The 22,720-nt window shown below is 36.2% G+C and overlaps 1 protein-coding gene across 4 annotated transcripts; it reads right to left on the reverse strand.

Annotated features, from left to right (window-relative positions):
* Positions 1–624: 624 nt before the first annotated feature.
* Positions 625–21,456, reverse strand: Sh3beta (SH3 domain binding glutamate rich protein Sh3beta). Of its 4 annotated transcripts, none has more exons than XM_073980994.1 (6): positions 21,170–21,456; positions 20,872–21,056; positions 8,658–9,107; positions 7,183–7,297; positions 7,013–7,116; positions 625–1,948 (listed from the first exon to the last, which is right to left on the reverse strand). In XM_073980994.1, exons 2-6 carry the CDS (start codon positions 20,914–20,916, stop codon positions 1,004–1,006), a joined length of 1,659 nt encoding a protein of 552 aa, XP_073837095.1. In that variant the 5' UTR covers positions 20,917–21,056; positions 21,170–21,456; the 3' UTR covers positions 625–1,003. The 4 variants fall into 4 exon arrangements, with proteins under 4 accessions (XP_073837095.1, XP_073837097.1, XP_073837096.1 ...); XM_073980996.1 differs by having other exon boundaries at positions 21,266–21,429; XM_073980995.1 differs by having other exon boundaries at positions 20,872–21,059; positions 21,266–21,429.
* Positions 21,457–22,720: the final 1,264 nt, after the last annotated feature.

Here is a 22,720-nt window from a genome sequence, read left to right on the forward strand (position 1 = left end):
TGGATCAATTTTGACAACTGGCAACGCCACTCAACGATAATTGTTATCGATGATCGACGCCTATTTTCCTTTCTATTTTAATTCTTGTTTCTTAGAAAATATTCAATGCAACTGAAAATAGTGAACTGAGATTTGCAACTTCCGTTGAAAGTTGCCATACATAAAGTAATTTTGGCAACTGACAACGCCATTCGACGATAATTGCTATCGATCATCGGCCCCTAAATAATAAATTTGGCATAAATTTAAAATGTGTGTATAGTCCAATATAGATTTTTAATACAAATGTAAGCAGGATATATTGTAAACGATATAGAAATCGGTTGTACTTTAATGTTTAAAACTTAATTTTTTCTATGAGACTAATAAAATCAGACTATTAAAGCGTGTAACTAACATTAGAGATTTTTGCCAGGTTAACCTCTTATGATGATTTATTACAACTACATATATCCAATGCAATTGATTATTTAAATCCACTGGTTTAACTAAAACCAGTACAATGTAAACGTACTCTTATTAGAAACAAATCTAGCCCAAAAGGCTTTCAGACATATTGATGATTCTTCTACATTAGAAAGCTTTTAACACAAAAGTATAACCGAATTCTATTTTAAATTTTAATTTGTTTGTTGTTTTTCTTTATATTATATTTTAAACAGTTTTCAATTTTATTTTAGCATACACATACATATTTACAAGGATAATAATGTGAAGTTGTTTGTTTGGGATATTATGAATTGTGTATTTTTGTCTAGTGTGTATAAAAATGGACTCCTCTAGACCACTATTGTGATTATGCTGTGCTGAAAATGATACCATTACTAAGTCAGAAAGAAAAGTGAAATATATAAAGGTGTAAAAGTTGCAAATTTGAAATTAATTACGGAAGCTATGAGTGCCGTAGTTTAATATGAAATCAGTCATGAATCATATCATCTTTGGTAGGAGGTTAAGTAAAGTGTCAGGGGGTTTGTTTTTGGTAGTAGTATATTTGTTTTTATTATTTCTCATCTTCTTCTTCCTCCTCTTCTTCCGAAGATTCTGCATCTTTGGTTTTTGTTTCAGTTGTTGCTGACTCCGTTTTAGCTACCTCTTCATTGGAATCTTTGGGACTTTCGGATTTTTCTTCTTCACTCTTATCTTTTTCCACATCAGCGGCTTCTTTGTTGTCATCAGCGGATTCTTCTTCCTTGACATTCTTGTCACTTTCTTCGTCTTTGACTTCTTTTACCTCGTCTTCCTTCTTCTCTTCTGTATTTTCCGAGGATTCTTTATTCTCATCTGCTTTGGCGGGTTCTTCCTTGACATCTTTGTCGCTTACATCCTCTTTGGTTTCTGTTGTTACTTCATCATCTTTCTTTTCTTTCTTTTCAGTAGCCTCTTTCTTCTCTTCGCTACTTTCATTTCCTTCCTTTTTTGTTTCCTCTTCTTCCTTCTCTTTCACTTCCTCTTTTTCCTCAGTATTGTCATGTTCTTCCTTTTCATTAATTTCTTCCTCCTTTTCATTATTTTCTTCCTTTTCCGTTTCTTTATTCTCTGAAGCCTTTTCATCTTCGCCTTCTTTCTTATCGGTCTCAGCCGTTTGACCATTAGGTTTATCTTCGTTATCTTCTTCTTTATTAGCATCGGTTTTATCATCAGATTCTTTGGAATCATCAGCTTCTTGAGTTTCATCTTTGTTCTCCTCCTCCTTATTAGCATCTGTTTTATCCTCAGATTCCTTAGAATCATCGGTTCCTTTGGTCTCAGAATCCTCAGATTCCTTAGTCTCAGAATCGCCGTCTGGTTTTTCCTTATCATCCGCTGCTTTTTCATCTGTCTCTCCTTCATTTTCATCAGTTTTCTTTTCCGCTGAGTCTGTTTCATCCTTCTTCTCTTCGTCCTCTTTTGTTGCAGAATCAGTTTCTTCTTTCTTTTCACCTGCATTACCATCATTTTCATCATTCTTAATGGGTGGATGTATGAAAAGTGTGTTTCATTGTGGGGAGTGAAATGAAAATATAAAAAATGTGGTGGTATTTAAAAGTTATGGGGACTATCAGAACATATTTCTAGGGATCACAACATTCGGTATAAGTACAACGATCATCATGCAATCAAACTTTTAGGCGTTAATAGTAGTGGCTAAGCGAGTTTTAACTAACATACCGTCGGTGTCATGCTTATGTGTTCCATACGCAATTTTTGTCTTTTTGAGATACAGGTAGTTTCTATGGTTTTTCGGCATGCTCTTTCTGAATTTTTCGGTGTTCTCCTATCTGCCCTAGTTTTCGAGATATTCATCGACACGACAGAATACATTTTCAGTTAGTCCATATTTACATTAGGCAATTTTCCTTGCGGCATTTGTCAGTTTGATGGGGAGAAACGTGAGGTATATGGTAACACTTTGCCTCTCAACACCCTCTCTCACCGAGAAACTGACAATTGCCGCAAGGAAAATTGCCTAATGTAAATATGTACTTATGAAATTAATATTTGGAAAATTTGCAAGTTTAAAAACACATTTCAAAAATCAGAACTTTAATTTATTGAGGCAAAGGTGGAAAAAACGTTTCACTTTGTTCCATCGTCAAAAATTCTATTAAAAAAATCCCTGTAACTTTTATATTCCAATGTATATTCTTCTATATTTTATTAATAATTCAGTTGCGACGCAAAATATTAAAATGCGATTATCTCAAAACGGGAAAATAGCGTATGGAACACTTAAGCATGACACCGACGATATAGCATGCATCAAAGAAGGCTTATTGGAGACTTCTCTTATATAAATCTTCAATTATGTATATGGGATATCTGACCGATGATTTGAAATGTGAAAATGTCATAAACCCAGATTTTCACTACTTTTACCGTTATAAAAAAATAAATAGAAGGAAGTGACCCAAAGGTATTTTCAAGATAGAATTCTGTAACAGAACGCTTTAATATTTTTCTGGCCAACTTTTGTAGCACATTGGCTTCAATTTTGGTCTCAAGCGTTTGCCTGTTAAATGCCAAAATATCAACGTCAATGAAAAACTTCCAGTGAAAATCGGAAGACTCGATTTTTACCGTAGACATATGGTCTAGCGGACTTGTTTGCTCAGTTCAATCCCAGGAATCAGAAACGCGAAGAGCCCATTAAGGCTTTCAAATCGCCCCCCGGCCTATTCAGGAAACATAGAACTGCTCACAAAACAAACTTCATTGTGGGAACCAGAATCACAAGGACTACCTTCGATGAAAATTTCATTACAATCTTCGAACTGCCATTAAACTGCATTTACACGAAAATGTTGAAATATTGTGAGGGATGTACCGCAAGGAGTTGTGGGATATTACGACATTATGAATTGAAGCTGTCGCATCATCCGGATCTTAACTGGGCTAAAACCACTTCTGTCTACCTTGGCAGCTGGCGTTCTTCTGCAGCGATTAATAGGGGTGGTCTCCGAGTACAGCCTTCACACTCTATCTTTGTACTGCCTGCGCAACTGCAAAAGTGTGGATGCTAAAATTCAGCCTGCCTAATAGGCTAGTTGATCTAGAGGTTCACACTTGTTCGTTTGGAACTTCCTTTCCAGATCATGAGGAGAGAGAAAACATCTTGTTGTGTTGATGTACCGGTAACATCTTAGAATATTCGTCTCCTTGTGAAGATTATACAATGGTGTCACTAGAAGGAAACCTGTTGCAATCTTCAGATCGGCATTCTGACAGGTGTCAATATTCTTCCACTGCGTAGCTCAAACAGAACTTACCACAAACCGACTTCTAATAAGGTCAACAAGGCTGACCGTAATTTAGGTGCTGACATAAAGAGCGGCCGGCCAGCGATTTTAGAAACTTGTTCCCACTTCTGAACTTGTCGCAAATAGCAGTGGCTTGCGCGAACACGTTTCACCTAATAGCTTGTGGTAGTTAGTTATTGGATTCGGGACACCATCGACCAATATATTCAGAGGGAGCCTGCCTCATTTTTGGCGTCCAGGTGGTAGATTTAGCTGCGGATATTTTCATATTCCTCAGATGCAAGAACTGTACTATGTCAGCTATGTACACATTTAACCCATCACTTATGTCATCGATGATAGGATCAGTACGCCAAGATTGTACAATCATCCGCATATATTACATTATCTACGCCGTCCGTGTGGTTTGGAATTTCAGACAAGTAGAGGTTAAACAGTTCCGAAGATACCACCTCGCCTTGGGGAACTCCCTGTTCCCCTCTACGGGTTTTCGATTTCTTAGAGTTGATTATCTGGAGTGGACCTTGGCATTTTTGATGGTATTGAAGGCCCTTTGATAGGTCAAGAGCCACCATCATTGTTCCGTTGCACGGCCAGTTCTGGTTCAGATATAGGCTAATATGTGCGGATACGGCGCGTAATGCTGTTTTGGCACTTTTCCAGAATTCATGCTGTTGTTGTAAAACTGGAAAAAGTTTCATAATGGGAAGATGTAGTTTTTCTAGAATCTTCGCTGGCTTAAGTCTCGTTTAGGGGCACCTCTCGGATCGGGCTGAAATTTTCACCATAGGTAGTCCTTGGGACCCTGATCACAACGATATATAACTTTTCCGGGGGAAGTCCATACTTCCCGAGATATGGGTCTTGACATTTCGGGAAAGTCCTACTTTAACACCATTACTTTATTTATGGGCACCTCTCGGATCGGGCTGAAATTTTCACCATAGGTAGTCCTTGGGACCCTAATCACAAAGATATATAACTTTTCCGGGGGAAGTACATACTTCCCGAGATATCGGTCTTGACATTTCGGGAAAGTTCTACTTTAACACCATTACTTTATTTATGGGCACCTCTTGGATCGGGCTGAAATTTTCACCATAGGTAGTCCTTGGGACCCTGATCACAACGATATATAACTTTTCCGGGGGAAGTACATACTTCCCGAGACATGGGTCTTTGCATTTTACTATATTTACTTGGGCAATATGGGTATCATTTTAAAGCTCGTGGTGAGTACTTTTGATTGCGTTTACGACTTTTGCTCCTGTCCACAGGAGAACGTCTTAAATCCCGGCCGAAGGCCGGTTACTTAAAGAGAACTTATAATTTTGGAGAAACTTTTATTCGCGTAGCCCTACTTAAATCTCGTGAAGTATGGACTTCCCCCTGGAAAGATATGTATAGTTGTGATCAGGGTCCCAAGGACTACCTATGGTAAAAATTTCAGCCCGATCGGAGAGGTGCCCATAAATAAAGTAATGGTGCCCGAAATGTCAAGACCCATATCTCGGGAAGTATGGACTTCCCCAGAGAAAGATATATATAGTCGTGATCAGGGTCCCAAGGACTACCTATGGTAAAAATTTCAGCCCGATCGGAGAGGTGCCCCTAAACGAAACTTCGCTAATTGCGAGTGGAGGAAAATCGGCATGTACGATTCATGTCTGCTGGTATATACCTGGCTACAGTAGCAGGACCATCCTGACAACAGGCTTCTGGTACAATATGTGTGGCGAAAATTTAGAAAACTTGTAGTGTACATTAGACAGACCAAAAAGAAAAACAATATTTTTTGATTGGAACTCCTACCCCCTAATTTTTTTTTATTTGACCCGAACACCTTAAGGTTAACCCGTGCCACCCGGGCGATGTTTGTTTCCATATTAGACCATAAATGCGACTCTTAGAGAATTTTCGTGAAAATTCGCCTTTGGCCTCATACAAATTATATGAGTCAAATTAGGGGATGGGATGAGTTCCAATCACAAAAAAATTTTGTTTTTTTGGATCAGTCTAGTGTACATATAGTTGCTTAAACATCACCATTAGATTCCGTGTGATGTCGGATGACAGTTGCAACATTGCTCATAGTAAATTGTGGGGTTATCTCCTCGGCTGAGAGGTCTCTTAATAGGCGTAGCAAAATCTTCTTCGCCATATCACGCTCAGGATGTTCCATAAATTGTCGGTTAAAATAACACGCGTACCTCTTTGGATTTGTCACTGTAGTGCCACGCCGTAGAAAATAACAGCCGTTCTGTTACCCTCTTATCCCGAATTCCAGAGTGATTTAACCGTTGCCCACAATTTATTCAAACCTGTACCAATGTTGCATTGCTTCAGATGATTTATAACCACTTTTTCCACTTAAGCTCGCCTACTAGCCTCACTAGTAAGTTCCCCAACTCTTGGATCTTCAGGGTTCGTACGAAGATGTTCAACACACTCTTTTGCTATCCGGTGGCCTCTGCTGTGAAATTTTGTCTCATTTCTGGTATTCGATCAACAGGTAATGTGCGAACTGTGATGTCGCGAAAAAATCTCTCAGCTACCTGAGAATCTACAATTCCACTGCGGCCGGTTCTGTGTATCGATCGAATTGACATAGAAGAATCCTGGATTTAGATTTTTTTTTTTTAATTTTAGGGTCATTACCTGAGGAAATGTGTACTTGCCAAAAAAAAAGTGATAATCAGGGCCATAAGAATTACTTTCCGTAAAAATGTCAAAACTATCTCCGAATTGGCAGCTAATAAAAGTTTTTGCAATTTTTTGGGAAGAGCCAAAGAAGGGGACTGATTGACTGACCAGTTTGGAACATCATCTAAGTTTGAATAAAATATTACGATGTACGAAGTGTGGAAAAAGGCCCTTTCTTTGCTTCGAGTTTGTGTTCATAACCTCAATAAATTGACTGACATATGTACCTAGCTGGATTGACTCTAAATTATCTGAAACGGATTTGGTGTGAACGTACATATTTGGTGTCTAGAATCAATTGGGGTCATCATGAACGGCAATTCCCCGTGAATTTTTCCACTTTCTCCCTTAAATTGCAACGGCGAAAAGACGAAATTCACGGGGAAATTTCATTCATGATAACCCCCAATATTTCGATTATGAATAAGGCTGAGGTTAAAAAAAATAGCATTACATCAGACTGACATCAATTTCTGTGTTATTTGGCTCTTTGAATTCATGCGAATAATATTGGCAATATTAGAAATAGCGAACGGATCATGCAATAACAAACCAGACAAGACACAAACCTCCGTCTCTTCGTCCTTCTTTGTTGTAATTTCACTATCATCCTTTGATTCTTGGTTCTCCCCCTCATCATCCTTCTTAGTTTCATCACCGTCTGTTTTATCCTCTTTAAGTACAGGAAGAAGATGGTGATATTTGTTATAGACGCAAACAAATAATATTTTTGTTTTACCTTTCTCTTCTACATTTTCTGAATCTTTAGATTGTTCTTCGTCGTTATCCTTTTTGGTTTCAGAATCTGCATTCTCCTCTTGGCCATTTTCTTTGCTCTCGGTTTTGTCGGCATTCTTTAAAAATTTGATGGAAACTTTCATTACTACGATGAGCTTAGTTGCAGCTTGATGCATAGATGGTGGGCGGCGGGCGGCAATTATTGCTTTGGCCAATTTTTTACGCTAATTACGATATTACACACAGTAAGAGAGGAAGAGAAGCAAGCAGTAATGCAAAGAGATAGAGAGATAGATAGAGAGCGACAAAGGAAGTGTAGTAAGAAGTACGAAAGACAACGAACGAGCGAGAGAGAGCACGAACATAAACACAAATAAATAAAAAAGAGAAACATTTGCCATATTAGACCTCCTTTTCGAATCCTTTTTTATATTTTTTGATTTCAAATGCTTACAGAATTATGAGTAGAAATTCGTTCTGTGGCATGATGTTTTTCATTTCCAATTACACAGAAAGCGCGTGCATATTTTCATGTTTTGTAAATCTGCCATTTAGCCAGAATTTCGTTGTATGCGAGCGAGCAGTTTTTGTTTTCGGTTTTGGAAAAAGGTTCCGCTAAAAGCCATCTCCAGAACTACATTTAGGCCATTACAATTTTATTTTGTGTTGTTGTATACCCTCTTCGAATGGTGTAGTTTTGAGACAAGAATAGACTCTGAAAAAATTAGTCTAAAAATGTCCTTCCCCCTCTTCTTCATGTACTGTTGTTGTTGTTTTCTGGGTTATTTACGATATCTAAAGCTTAATTTTCTTCAAATGCGTTACTGCGGTTGTTAAGGGTTAATTATTTAGTTTTTTGTTGTTGTTTTTCTTCAAAATACAAACTTTTTATTAAATTGTTTCATTTTTTGTTTTTGTCTTTTAAATATATATTTATGTATGTAGTATGTATTTAGAGATATTACATAGTTTATGTATGTTGTATTTTTGTATGTATGTAATTAATTAATCATCAATCTTGTAGGTATATACTAATAATATACTTTAAGCTTAGATTTTGATGTTGTTATGTTTAGTGTCAAATGGAATGGGAGGCAAAAATCAAAATTAAAATAAAAAATTGAAATAAAAATTATAACAAAAAAATAAAAAATTAAAAAAAAAAAACAATAAATTAAATATTAGGAGAATCATAGTGCACAAATATGCTGTTGCTTAGTAGGAAAGAAGGGAAGTTTTAAAAAGTCAGTGGAAATGTTTGTGTAGATGTGAGAGTTTAGTGTTCTTTTTTTTTGCTTTTTTGCAGTAAGTGGTAGTGCTGTCATTCTTATAAATTTGAGAATTGTTGCTGTTGTTGTTGTTATGTGTTAACATAAAGAAGTTTTTTTGCTTTGCAATTATGTACTTAAAAATATCAATTCTTTTATCATCAGAAGAGCTCATTATGGTTACAACAAAAGAATACATGTTTCAAACCTCAGCATTTTCGCCATCGGCGGTTTCATTCTTGGCAGTTTTATCATCAGCAGTGGACTCGCCACCTTCATTCTCTTTGTTTTCGCTACCACCCTCCTCCTCGGTGCCGTTGGTTTTTGCCTCACCATTTTCTGGCTGCGCTGTACTATCAGCTGCGGCTGGTGTTGCTTCTTCTACAGGTGGTGCTACCTTCAGGAACTGTTCCAATGTGTCAATTTCATTGGCCATATCGAAGGCATCGTAATCACCGCAGTATTCTTCGCCATTGAAAATTTGTGGTGGCAAAGGATGTCTGGGCTCGGGATCACTAACTGTGGCACCGTTACTGGTCGATTTGTTTTGCATGAATTCTTTGTCAGACTCACGACCAGGTTCGGTTATATCAATTACTTCATAGGCAATGTTTTTACTTTCCAATATCATGAGGACACGTTGTTGGCGCTTCTTCACCTAGAAAAGGAAAACAAAATAGGGTGTTGTAAATAAATAAGTTTAGAAGTATTACAGTATATTTAAAGATAAAGAAAGAAAGATAAAAGTTATAGTTTACAACATTCAGAGGCGGTCCGAGGTATGGTGGTATGTTTTGTGCCTTGATCTGTGCGGGAGTCAGAAAAGAGGAACAAAACTGTTTGCTTTTTCCGGGCAAAAATATTTTCTAATCCGTTGTTAGTGCTTTTGCTGGTAAATGTTAGTGCAAGCTGTACAACCGGTAGAAATACTATAGGACTCCTCGAATGCTTTCATGTGGCAAAAGAATAAAAAAAAAAACAAGTAAAAAAGTATCAGTCGGCTTTGCTGACAGAGATATACCCTCAGCCATTGTGGATTGAAATACTTTTTTCCCCAAAAAAAAAAAAAACATGTATTTAGGGGGGTTTTCAAAATGTTGGCCGTATGCACCGATAGAAGTATGGGTAGGATTAAAGCTCAAAAATTTGCGGTGATATCGATAGATAGGGCTTTTCTTATCACACTAGCCTGCGAAGAACATAATTCAGCTATAGCTGAAAAACTTTTACTGCCGTTATTGAGACAGCGAATGCAAGTTGCTTCAACAAAAATCAAAGTGATTCGAGAGCAGGTCTTAAAGTGAATTTATCCAAAATTTTGTGTGGGAGGTACCCGAATGGGTGGACAAATATAGTCCATATTCGAACCTGATCTATATCTGGTAAATATTTTTGGATGTCTAAAGTATGGACCAAATCGGCCACTCCCATCAAGAGTTATCGTGTGCACAATTTTTCCGAACATTTTTGAACTTTTGTGGGGGAGGTAGCTGAAGGAGTGAAACGACATGACTTATCTTCGAACTTAAACTAAATATTACAAAGACCAAATTGTGCACCGAATCGGCAGATCCGTTCGAGAGTTATCTTGCGCTCCAACCACTACACACGGTGTTATAGGTCTTTTTTGTACCTTTCAGGCTATTTTCTCAGGAAGTATGGACTTGCCCCTGATGAAGATTATACCGTTATATGGGGGGCAGTGGATGCAAATTGCTACAACAAAATTCAAAGCGATTCTTGAACAGGCCCTAAACTGAACTTTACCGAAATTTTGTGTGAGAAGTACCCAAAGGAGTGGACCGATTGAGTCTCGACATTGTCAGTGAACTATAGGTATTTATACCAATATTCATCTGACAACGCCAACTCCTTTTTGAGGTTATGCGCCATTATCTCGGGAACTATGGACTTGCCCACGAAAAAAATTACAATGACGTAAAGGGGCCGCACGAACATTCTGTTACAAAAAATTTCATAACGATTCGTGAGGTGTCACTAAACAGCACTTATTTCAAATTTTGTGTGGGTGGTACCTGAAGGAGTGGACCGAAAAGTAAAAAAGTATCAGTGGACTTTGATTGGTTTTAACTACAAATCTATGAGTCGCAGAATTGTTTGGTTAGATGGGCAATTGTTTAAGTAACCACTACGATCCATCTCTATAAGAATTGAAATCACTGCAGTGTCCGTAACGATTTGTGCCAGGATGCAACGTGTTTGCTTATGAAATTGCCGCTTTATTCCCGAAATTGTAGGAGGATGACATTATCTTACGAACAGTGGAGTTCCCTAAGAAAAAATAAATATGTTTAGGGCTACATGGACAACTGACTTTACTAAAGCCTCAAACTATACTTAAGATTAAAATTTTTAATTTTTATATGATCCGTAATAAACTTGATCACTAATTTCGAAATATTACGATGTGCATCAGCTAAACATATGGACATGGCTAAATCGACACCATATTGTCCGAAATGAATTTTGTCCTAACATATGGGGCTCTAGAACCATTATTTTCCTTAGATACATTTTTAATAGTATATTTTGTCATAAAGGCTGATTAGGGCATAAAATGTGTGTTTGGGGTCAATTTCATTGCCATATAAGTGCATAAATACTTGTATAAAACATATTGTGTTATTACTAATGAAAGTTATCTTATAAACAATATGATATCACCGTTTTTATTACAAGCCAAACCAATCAACAAACAAAAACAATTCAATCATTGGTGATAAAAATGCCACCTATATTGGTAGAACAAAATAAAATGAAACTGATAACACCACCTTAACATGAAGTAACAAATTAATGGCAAAACTTCTTGACATGCCATTGCTCAGAGGGTATACAGAAGATGAACAAGTTACTCTATAAGCAATGTGTGACTATTAGAGTAATTGTTTTCGATAATGAATAATTACAAAATATGATTGTTTGGTGTGACTCACATTTGCGCACTTCATTTGTCTCCAGACTGTGGGTAGATGGTGGTTTTTAGAGCAAATATACACATCCTACATTTGAGTGATTCAACTTTAAACCACTTTGATTACTAATAAGCTTTTATAATTAAATAAAATTAATAATCAAATAAATTTGAATATAATTCGAAAATCTTATATGGAGCCAATAATGAATATTTTTCAAATGTTTCCCACATGAAAAATTATTTTTGCATAAAATCGTTTCTAGATCAAGATCTAAAGAAGGAAATATAAAATTTGACAAATGCATTTCTTTTTCAAATGCGTAAATAGGGGATAACTTAAGTTCAGTTTATGTAATTGAGATATTCAGATATTTAACCTTCTTACATTTCGAATTGATATTATGTGGAACATTTGGGGATTTTGCCAGATTTGTACATAGCCTTAATTCCCCGCCAAAGTCGGCAACTCACAAAAACTTTTAATAACACCCATATTGCCTTCAGCTGTTAAAATGGGAGAAAACTCGTAAGAAAGCATCAGCCAGCTGTGCCGACAGTGATATACCCTCTGCGTCGGACCTAAAAAAGAAGTAAACACAATACTTCTGGGTTTTTTGCACAATTTCTCAAGAAGTATGTACTTGCCTCGAACAATATTGTACCGTCGTAACCAGAGCCGCAAACACATGTGCCAAAAATTTAAAATCGATCCCAGATTATCCCTAAACTGCACTACAATACGATGCACAACGTTTGGACCAAATCGGTTTCTCCTTTCGAGGTTACGTACTAACCAGCCTACTTGGTACCGGCAGCCTTTTTGGAGCTTTTGGGCAATTATCTCAGATAGGAAGGACTTGCACCCAAAAAATGTGGCAAACAATTTCAAAACGTTCCGAGCAACAATACTTTCTTCAAATTTTATGTGGGGGACACTCGAAGGAGTATACCGATTTAGTCCATATTTAAACCAGATCTATGCGTGGAAGCAATGTTACCATATGCAAAGTTATAAACAATTCGTTCACGGAAGGAGTAACCGATATGGCGTATCTAGGATCTAAAAAGGCTGCGCCTTTACCCAAGGTGGCGTTGAACAGCTGAAGGTGTCTAGTTTACAAAAGTAAAGAGTTCTAAGCCTTTCATTGTAGACATTTTGATAAAATCGGATTTGTTTATGTAAAAATCTGAAAAATTTGACAAAATCTGTTTTCAAGGAGATTTTATGTTTTGGCCTATTATTCAGGATCTAAAAAGGCTGCGCCTATACCGAAGGTAGCGTTGGACAGCTGAATGTGTCTAGTTTACAAAAGTAAAGAGAGTAAGCATTTCAATGTAAACAAGTAAAAAAGTATCAGTCGGCTTTGCCTACAGAGATATACCCTCAGCCTGTGCAAATTGAAACACTTTTTTCACAAAAAACTTATGTATTTAAGGGTCATATGAACGGACAAAAATTTTGATTAGGATTAAAGTTCAAAAATTTTTCGGAAAGGCACTTAAATGAATGGACATAGACCATGGGGGTGCCATAGGGGGTTTTTACACCCTTCGGGCTGTTTTCTCAAGAAGTATGGACTTGCCTCTGAAACAAATTTTACCATCGTTATTAGGGCAGCGAATGTAAGTTGCTTCAACAAAAATCAAAGTGATTCAATAGCAGGTCTTAAAGTGAACTTATCCAAAATTTTGTGTGGGAGGTACGGGATGGAGTGGACAAATATAGTCCATATTCGAACCTGATCTATATCTGGTAGATATTATGAGAATGTGTAAAGTATGGACCAAATCGGTCACTCCCATCAAGAGTTATCGTGCGCACAATTTTTCCGAATATTTTTGAACTTTTGTGGGGTAGGTACCTGAAGGAGTGCACCGATATGGCTTATCTACGAACTTAAAGTAAGTTTGGAAACAATATTACGAAGGTCAAATTTTGGCCGGAATCGGCATTTCCGTTCGAGAATTATCTTGCGCTTCCACCCATATACATGGTGTCATAGGGTTTGTTTTTCAACTTTCAAGCATTTTTTCAGGAAGTATGGACTTGCCCCTGAGGAAACTTGTATATTCGTAAAGGAGACAGCGAATACAAGATGTTACAACAAAAGCCAAGGCGATTCGAGAGCAGGTCCTAAACTGAACTTTTCCGAAATTTTGTGTGGGAGGTACTCGAAGGAGTATACCGATTGAGTCCATATTGGAACCTCTTCTAAGTCTGGTAGAAATTTAATAATGTGCAAAGTATGGACCAAATCGGTTACTCCCTTCAAGAGTTATCGTACGCACAAATTTTCCGAACATTTTCGAACTTTTGTGGGGGAGGTACCGGAAGGAGTGGACCGATATAATCCATCTTTGAACTTGAACTAAGTTTGGACAAAATATTACGAAAGCCAAACTTTGGACCGAATCGGCAGATCCGTTCGAGAGTTATCTTGCGCTCCAACCACTACACACGGTGTCATAGGGTTTTTTGTAACTTTCAGGCTCTTTTCTCAGGAAGTATGGACTTGCCCCTAATGAAACTTACAGCGTCGTATAGAGGACAGCGAATACAACTTGCGTAAACAAAAATCAAAGCGATTGGAGACCAGGTCCTAAACTGAACATTTCCGAAATTTTGTGTGGGAGGTACCCGAAGGAGTGGACCGATTGAGTCCATATTGGAACCTCATCTAAGTTTCGTAGAAATTACACGATGTGCAAAGTGTGGACCAAATCGGTTTTTTCCTACAAGAGTTATCGTGCGCACAAGTTTTGCGACAATTTTTGAACATTTGTGGGGGAGGTACCTGAAGGAGTAGACCTATATGGCCCATCTTCGAACTTAAATCGAATATGGACAAAATATTTCGATACCCAAAATTTAAACCGAATCGATTTATCCGTTCGAGAGTTATCGTGCGCACCAGCCAGCCAGACAGACAGAAGGACGGACATTGCTAGATCTACTCAAAATTGTCTGAAACGGATATCGTACAAACATACTTGGGGTCTAAAACCATTATTTCGATGAGGCACATTTTTGGTCGTATCAAAGTGTAAATACCCTCTTTAGCCTAAAGGCTGAGGGTATAAAAATTTGAGTTTATGCTTGATGTTGTGCTTCACTATCAGTTTTGTCTCTAGAAAGATGTGAACTGCGTTACATTTCGAAACTTCCATTTGTAACAAATGATGCAGCAAGCAAAAAAAAAAAAAAAAAAAAAACGAAAATAAAATTGGTAACATTATATCTGGTTGGTCATAAAAATAAATACATTTTGGATTTTTTTTAATCTTTACCTATAATCGAGAAAATTTTAATAAAGGTTGATTAATAATTTAACTGTGCTAATAACACTGTGCAACATTTTTAAGGTGATCTTGTGCAAACAATTCGAAGTGAGAAACCCTAGTTGGGCTTTGTTGTGTCAGATCCAGCTCGGATTTTATGGCCCCATCTAAACATGGTTAAATATTAAGTTTTTTAAGAAATTCGAAACCAATGCGAATATTCTTCTGACCCCTGAAGCAAATTTGTAGATAAGGACAAGAATAAAATATTTGGAGAAATAATGAACTCGAAAAACTACATTTATTGCATCAAATTTCAAAATATATGCGAAAATTCCACAATTTTTATACATTTCGCACCGTATCTCCAAAACCGTTAATTTTTTCTGAATATTTTCGTTTGGAAAAAATATTTCCTGGAATGTAATACACAACTCTTCATAACATGTCATTGTTGTAAAATGCCTCTATGCCGTTGTTTTCAGTACATTTTTCAACGACGATTTAATAAAAATGTCAATAATATAGTGAAATCCGAAATGCGAGAATAAACTGTGTGTGAAGTGTATTTGAAATACGTGTTGTAAAAGATATGATGCAAAATACCGCTGAAACAACATGAAGTAAGCATTTTAGAGTTTCAGAATGTTCCAAAGAATTGTTGAGAACTTTATTTGGAAGAGTTTTGCAAAAGGTTACTTGGTTCAACTTCCAATAGTTGAGCCGATACTGAAAATAATTACAGCAATTATGTAAAATTTTCTATATCTTATAGGTTTTGCATGCCCTAGATGGAGTTATTCTTTTCAAAAGATAAGTTTTACTAGTTTAGGGCTACAATATTGCTAAAGACAGCAAGGCCAAATTCCTATTCATTTCTGAGATAAAGGCCTGATAAATGCAAAAATGTGTAGATTTAGCCCGGTTTCGATGAGGCAACAAAATCCGAACTGGATCTGACAGGACAAAATCCTACTAGGGCTTTTTGTAGTCTAAATATGTACATTCGAAAAATGCATACTACACCACTTTCACATGTAATTCGAATAATTTCAGTTGTAATTCGAAACATTTCACTTGTAATTTGAGAATTCCAATTGAATTTCGAATTATTTCATTTGTATAGTCCTCCTTCGCTAAAGAAAGATCCTATAGGAAGGCCCGCAAAAACGTACATGCAAAATTTGACGAAATTTCTTCTAGAGCAATGAAATGAAAATGAATAAAATAAATGTATTCGGTAATACCTAATTACCACAAGATGAATTTCAATCTCAAGGGAAAAGAATTTAAAATAATGGTACAAAAATACAATCAAACACGGCGGTGATAACCTAATGGTGTGAAGCTGATTGATTTTCCTGGTATGGTCTTTATCCAATATATTGCATTACAGATGCCCCATTTACAATACAAAAACATATTAGACAACACAATGTTGCTACAAACAGAAGAAATATTTTTTTATAGGGTAAGTGCTCCTAACTCCGGCATGTACCAGTAGTCGGCACCTTTCGTATTTGAGTTCAAATAACTCATAATTACTATAACAAAATATGAAAATGATTTTAAAAATGTTTCAGCAATATTGTCAGCTAACTCTGTGTAAAATTTCATTGAGCTAAGACCACTTATTATATCGGAATTTAACATTTTGGTGGTAGGTGTTTTTCACCACAAACGAAAATGCATGTCTCTTAAGAAAAAACTAGTGGAGACGTCAACATAATAATGTCTGTAATTATATTAAAATTAAAAAAAAAAACAAGTAAAAAAGTATCAGTCGGCTTTGCCGACAGAGATATACCCTCAGCCTGTGTATATTGAAACAATTTTTTTTTCCAAAAAACGCATGTATTTAGGGAGTTTTAAAAATTTTGGGCGTTTGAACTGACAAAAATGTTGATTAGGATTTAATATCAAAAGTTTTGCGGAGGAGATACTAAAAAGAATGGATCTCCAGCCACTACATATGGTACCGTAGCGGTTTTTTAGAACTTCAGGGATGTTTGCTCAAGAAGTATGAACTTGCCCCTGAAACAACTTTTACCATCGCAATTGAGGCAGCAATGCAAGTTGCTTCAACAAAAATCAAAGTGATTCGAAAGCAGGTCTTAAAGTGAACATGTATCCGAAATTTTGAGTGGGAGGTACCGGATGGAGTGGACAAATATAATCCATATTTGAACCTGATCTATATCTGGTAGATATATTAGGATGTGTAAAGTATGGACCAATTCGGGCACTCTCTTCAAGAGTTATCGTACGCACAATTTCTCCGAACATTTTTGAACTTTTGTGGGGGAGGTACCTGAAGGAGTGGACCGATATGGCTTATCTTCGAACTTAAACTATGCTTGGACAAAATATTACTAAGGCCAAACTTTGGACCGAATCGGCAGACCTGTTCGAGAGTTTTTTTGCCCTCCAACCTCCTCACACGGTGTCATAGGGGTTTTTTGCAACTTTCAGGCTATTTTCTCAGGAAGTATGGACTTGCCCCTGATGAAACTTATACCGTCGTATGGAGGGCAGTGAATACAAGTTGCTAAAGCAAAAATCAAAGCGATTCGAGAGATGTTCCTAAACTGAACTTTTCCAAAATTTTGTGTGGGAGGTACCCGACGGAGTGGACCGATTGAGTCCATATTAAAACCTGATCTAAGTCTGGTACACGCTCCACGATGGGCAAAATATAGACCAAATCGGTTACACCCTTCAAGAGTTATCGTGCGTACAAATTTTCCGAACTTTTGTGGGGGAGGTACCGGAAGGAGTGGACCGATATAGCTCATCTTCGAACTTAAACTAAGTTTGGACAAAATATTACGAAAGCCAAAATTTGAACCGAATCGGTTCATCCCTTCGAGAGTTATCGTGCGCTCCAGCCAGCCAGACAGACAGACAGACGGACGGACATTGCTCAATCGACTCCAAATTGTCTGAAACACATTTCGTCCAAACATACTTGGGGTCTAAAACCGTTATTTCGATGAGGCACATTTTGCCCGTATGAAAGTGTATATACCCTTCATAGCCTAAAGGCTGAGGGTATAAATACAAAATTGTTGTTGTGTTCGTAGAGAATAGTCAAAAGAACACTTTAGAAAAACAAATTATTAAAAAATTATTGGTCTGTTCCAGTACTGCAAGAATCCACTAATTTTTTCTTTTTTTTCCGATAACATAAAGGAAAAAATGTTATCGTAGTAAAAAGTAGTAGCTTCTTGCAGGTTCTGGAACAGAGCAAATTTTAATACTGGAATTTTTGCCGATGCCGACTTTAGGGACAACAAAATGTATAGTTTGCCAGAAGTCGGCATGAGACTGAAAACACGCGATTTGTCCGTTATTTTAAGCTTAAAATTGTACAAAAATTTTAAAGTCATATTTTAAAGTCTAATTAATAAAAATAGTTTGATTAAAATAATGACTTTTTAGTGATTTTAGGCATGGTTTGAAGTGCGTACATTTGTGTCATGCCGGCAATTGGGTAATAGTTGACGACAATAGCACCAACTAATTTATTTAAGCAATGTATTTACAATTCCCTACTTTTATGATGCACAATTATTTGGAATATGAACTAATACTGCAGATACTATTGACCTTTCAAACAATTTAGTTTATGTTTAAAACAAATCTAAAACGAACAATTTTAAATGAATTCCAAATGTTAACAAAATCGTTATTTTATTTACTTTTTAAAAGCAATATCTGTTAAAATATGTATTATTTGTGTAAAAGTATGCTTTTTGTTATTTAAAATAATCAAAAAGAACATTTATATACTAAAACACAAGGTGCCGACTATTGGAACATGTTATGCCGACTATTGGAAAATGGTGCCGACTACTAGCAAAAAAGCACTATTCTAACAAATTCGCAAATTTCACAAGTTTTAAAAGAAATAATTCAACATTTCTTTATGTCATCGGAAAGTAAACTAAATTTCGAAGCCAATAAGCTTTATTTCATTGCATTTGATCAAATTGTCTCGGAATGGCGAAGGATTGAAGTTAGGCAAACTCTTAAAGTGCCGACTATTGGTACACTTACCCTATGGATTTTCAGCAGGATAACGGAACAAAACATGCACCCCATATGTCAAGGATTGGTTCCAGGACAATGTAATGAAGTTACTTGAATCACCTAGGCAGTAATCGGACATGACTCCAATAGTAAACCTTTGCGGACACTTAAAACAGTGCATTGGTACACAATCGCTTCAAAATAAACATCAAATTTAGTATTTTATACAAAAAAGTCGTTTTAAATAACTTTAGAAAATTACAGCAAACAAACAGTTCAAAACAAAGATGGGGTCACCAAATATTAATAATATAAACATCCTAAATTATAATCTATCTTAAAACAAATTAATATACTACAATTAATAAATGATTTCCAAAATGTACTTATTATTATGTCCATTAATTTTTATGACTTTTTTCTTAATATCGCATTTATAAGTTTGTTTATCTTGAAGATCTACATAAAACTTATTTTTTAAGTGTCATTTATGTTGCAAAAATTAAATGTAAACTGAACTTTATTTTACAGTGTTTTACAATTCCGGAATTGAACGAAAAATATGCACACTAACGTTTGTACTTATTATTTTGGTCATATGTGTAAGTTCATATCGTGCCCTCATATGAGTAACCTAAGAGGTAGTTTACACTATCTATCAATGTAATATTTGCTGAAATTTTCCATCGTTATACAGTCGCTAATATGTGCAATATTGGGGACTTTCCTTACGAATTATGTCTCCACATTACTTGAGTGGGTAGATATGGAATGTTTTTATTTCGTGTCATATGACATTGATAGATAGTGTAAACTAGTATGCTGAAATAAAACTTGAGCTAACTTCATGTCTCAGCTCTAGTTTTATCTGTTTGCTTGATAACTGTAGTTTCATGTTTTTCAGTCATGTTTTTATGTTCAGAACCTTTCCGTTGAATAACAGGCAAATACACCTGCCTTACAACAATTCTTGCTAAATGACGTCACACTTTTCCAACATTTCTTACAAATGAAGATACCGTTGTTTTATTCATAGAATTATGAATGAATTCTTAGTATAATTTGAATCTAAAACCCCACCATCATCACAACAACTACTATTCAAAGTAGTAGTCATGCTACTTTCTAAATAGACACACAATTCGAATTCGATTATTGGAAAGAAGAGAACAATACTATTTCAAAATAAGCCGGTATAAATAATGTATGGATATGGGACAAGTGTGAATGTTCTTGTTGAGTAAACAAATAGAAATAAAGGCTGAAATTGTGATAACATTTTTATTAAGTACATACATATGTATGTACGAATGTATAATCTAAACAAAGAGATTTGATTAGAAACAACTAGATACAATGGAGAACATCCATTACATTTGGGTTTACAATATTTTGGAGCTTATAAGCTACATGTGTAATTTACGAAACGAAATGTAGACACACATAGCAAAACCAGTTTGTCTACCACTTCAGCCAAAATGGGGAAAAGAAGAAAGACATGCTTAATTTATCAAACACCCAAAAGAAAACAACTGATATCGATTAATTGATGTTCTAGAATAATTTTTTGGCTTTTTCGTTTTTTTATTTTTCTATGATAAAGAAAAGTTTACTGGCATTGCATTTCATTGCACTTTAAAACCTTTATCAGTAGGCCTAATCTGTAACTTTTATCGTTTCAAAAGTTGTTAAAATTTCTTTTGTTTTTGTAACAACTACAAAACAAACAAATGAAATTGTTGTAAAATAAATAATGAGTAATGTTGTTACAAAGTTACTGAATAGGTGGGCAGGTTTTTTGCTTTAAAATGAAAAAGGCATATATGCATTACTAAATCTCTTCCCCAACCCATGCAAAACAAAATAAAACCCCGTTTAATTCCAAAACAAAAAGAATGGAGGATAGCATTGTTTAATTAGCATAGCAAGCAAGTCCATTGTCATCGTGTCGTTGTTCATTACAAAACAACATGCTGCTCATCGTCGAAATTGAATGACAGGGAGATTGTGTATTGTTATTGCCCCGCCCACATAACATCATAATATTCTTCTTCAATCGCCACCACCACCATCATCATCGTCCGTCTCCCCCACATCATTGTGAATGATGATGGAATATACATACCACATACCACCACCAACAACAACATAACAATCATATTATTCCACTTACCTCCTTGTTACCAGACATTCCACTAATATAAACTTTCAAGACCATTTTTAAATGTTTTCCTCTTCCGCTTCCACAATAATATTCCAATAACGAATTTAATTCAATTCAATTAACAACAGCAATGGATGGGATTCAACGGGTTGTGTATGGGCAAAAGACTATATGTCTTTTTTGCAAAATATATGCTGCTTTTTGAAGAAAAAAAGAAATATTTTTAGATTTGATATCGTTTGCTGCGCGTTCAGTTACTCTTGGCCGCTCTCACTCTTTCTCACACCACACATTCACCATTACTCACACACAATCGATTTTTTTCTTTCAATATTTTTTCTTTCCGACGAAAACGGATTATTAAATTAATGCGATTTTCCTTTATACGTTATTTGGTTATTACTTGTTTTCTTTGCAGCAAACAAATATACGTTTATCCTTCCAATGGAAGCTGATTTTGCATCAATATTTGTAGAAAATAATTAATGTAAATAATTGCACAAAAAATTCCTCTTATTGCTCGGTTCGTTCACGTCTTCTTCTTCCACTGACAAACTAATTGCCACTGAAACAATCGATAGCGCTATCGATACTATGCTATCAAAGTCACTATCGATTAATAGTTTTTTCTATCGATGTTATCGGTTGATATTTGGTCTGTTCCAGCACTGCAAGAATCTACACATTTTTACTATGATAAAAAATTTTCCTTTAAAAAATGTTCGATTTGCTCAAATAATCGGCTGCTTGCCAGTGTGGCCGTTCATTTCGTCAGTCATCAAGCACTGTCAATTTCATTGCTCAAACGTCAAATGAAGTCCAATCGATTTCAGGAGACCAATTACCATCTGCTGGCCACCGATACAAACAGGCATATCAAGAAGTATATTTATGCTCTATATACGGCGGTCCAACAATATAGGAGAGAACCTCTAGATCAACAGGCATATCAGGCAGGTTTGAACAGCATTCACACGGACACAGTTGCTAAGACCATAAGCAATTATTGTGTGAATGCAGTCATCGGAGTACATCCCCCATCTATCGCAGCTGAAGAGTGTCAGCTGTCGCGACTAACCAGAGTAGTTTTGGCTCAATTACGCTCGGCATATTGCAGTCGCCTAAATTCCTATTGGGCGGGAATCGATCGCACCGTGCAAGACATCTGCCCAGTATGCGGCATGGGCCCGAACGATACTAAGCACCTATTCAACTGCCCCGCCAAGCCTGCTCATCTGACTCCAGTGGATCTGTGGTTACATCCCATCGAAGTAGCCACCTTCCTGGAACTGGAGATAGACCCAGAGCCAGATTGAACAGGAGAACAAACATACAAACATAATAATAAAACACTGTTACAAGAACAACTGACCCCCTTTACGATGGTACAAGTTTTTTCAGGGGCAAGTAAATTCTTCCTGAGAAAATAGCCCGAAAGTTGCAAAAATCTCTATGTCACCCATGTGTAGTTGCTGGAGCGCACTATAGCACTCGATTTGTTCCGAAATTTGGTCTTCGTCATATTTTGTCCAATCCTAGTTTCAGTTCGAAGTTGGGCAATACCGGTCCACAAATTCCGCGACAATTTTTTGTTTGTAAGAACGTTTTTCCGCTCTCAGGAAAGAAAGCCCTACTTTGAAATACCTCGCTCTTGGTTTTTAGGGGTGAGATTCAACCGGTTTTTTGGTAAATCTAACTATAGAACTTAAATGAAATTACATATCAATTAAAAAAGGAAGTTATATGCTGTTTATATTATAGGTTTTTGCAGGGTTAACCTTCTTTATGAGGATTTATTTGACGTATAGGCAATGGAAATGACATTTGAAACCCAGTGGGTTTGTTAAATCCGGTCATA

Source organism: Musca autumnalis, unplaced genomic scaffold (genome assembly GCF_047663935.1).
Source record: "Musca autumnalis isolate F117 unplaced genomic scaffold, ASM4766393v1 scaffold_4, whole genome shotgun sequence".
NCBI classification, from domain to species: Eukaryota; Metazoa; Arthropoda; class Insecta; order Diptera; family Muscidae; genus Musca; species Musca autumnalis.

Bases quoted from the DNA above. Each gene is read 5' to 3' on its own strand.
- Sh3beta (XM_073980994.1), bottom strand. From the start codon at position 20,916: ATGGTCTTGAAAGTTTATATTAGTGGAATGTCTGGTAACAAGGAG. The intron at 9,108-20,871 runs GTAAGTGGAATA...TTCCTTTTCTAG, and splicing joins GAATGTCTGGTAACAAGGAG to GTGAAGAAGCGCCAACAACG. The intron at 7,298-8,657 runs GTTTGAAACATG...AAATTTTTAAAG, and splicing joins CCGATGGCGAAAATGCTGAG to AATGCCGACAAAACCGAGAG.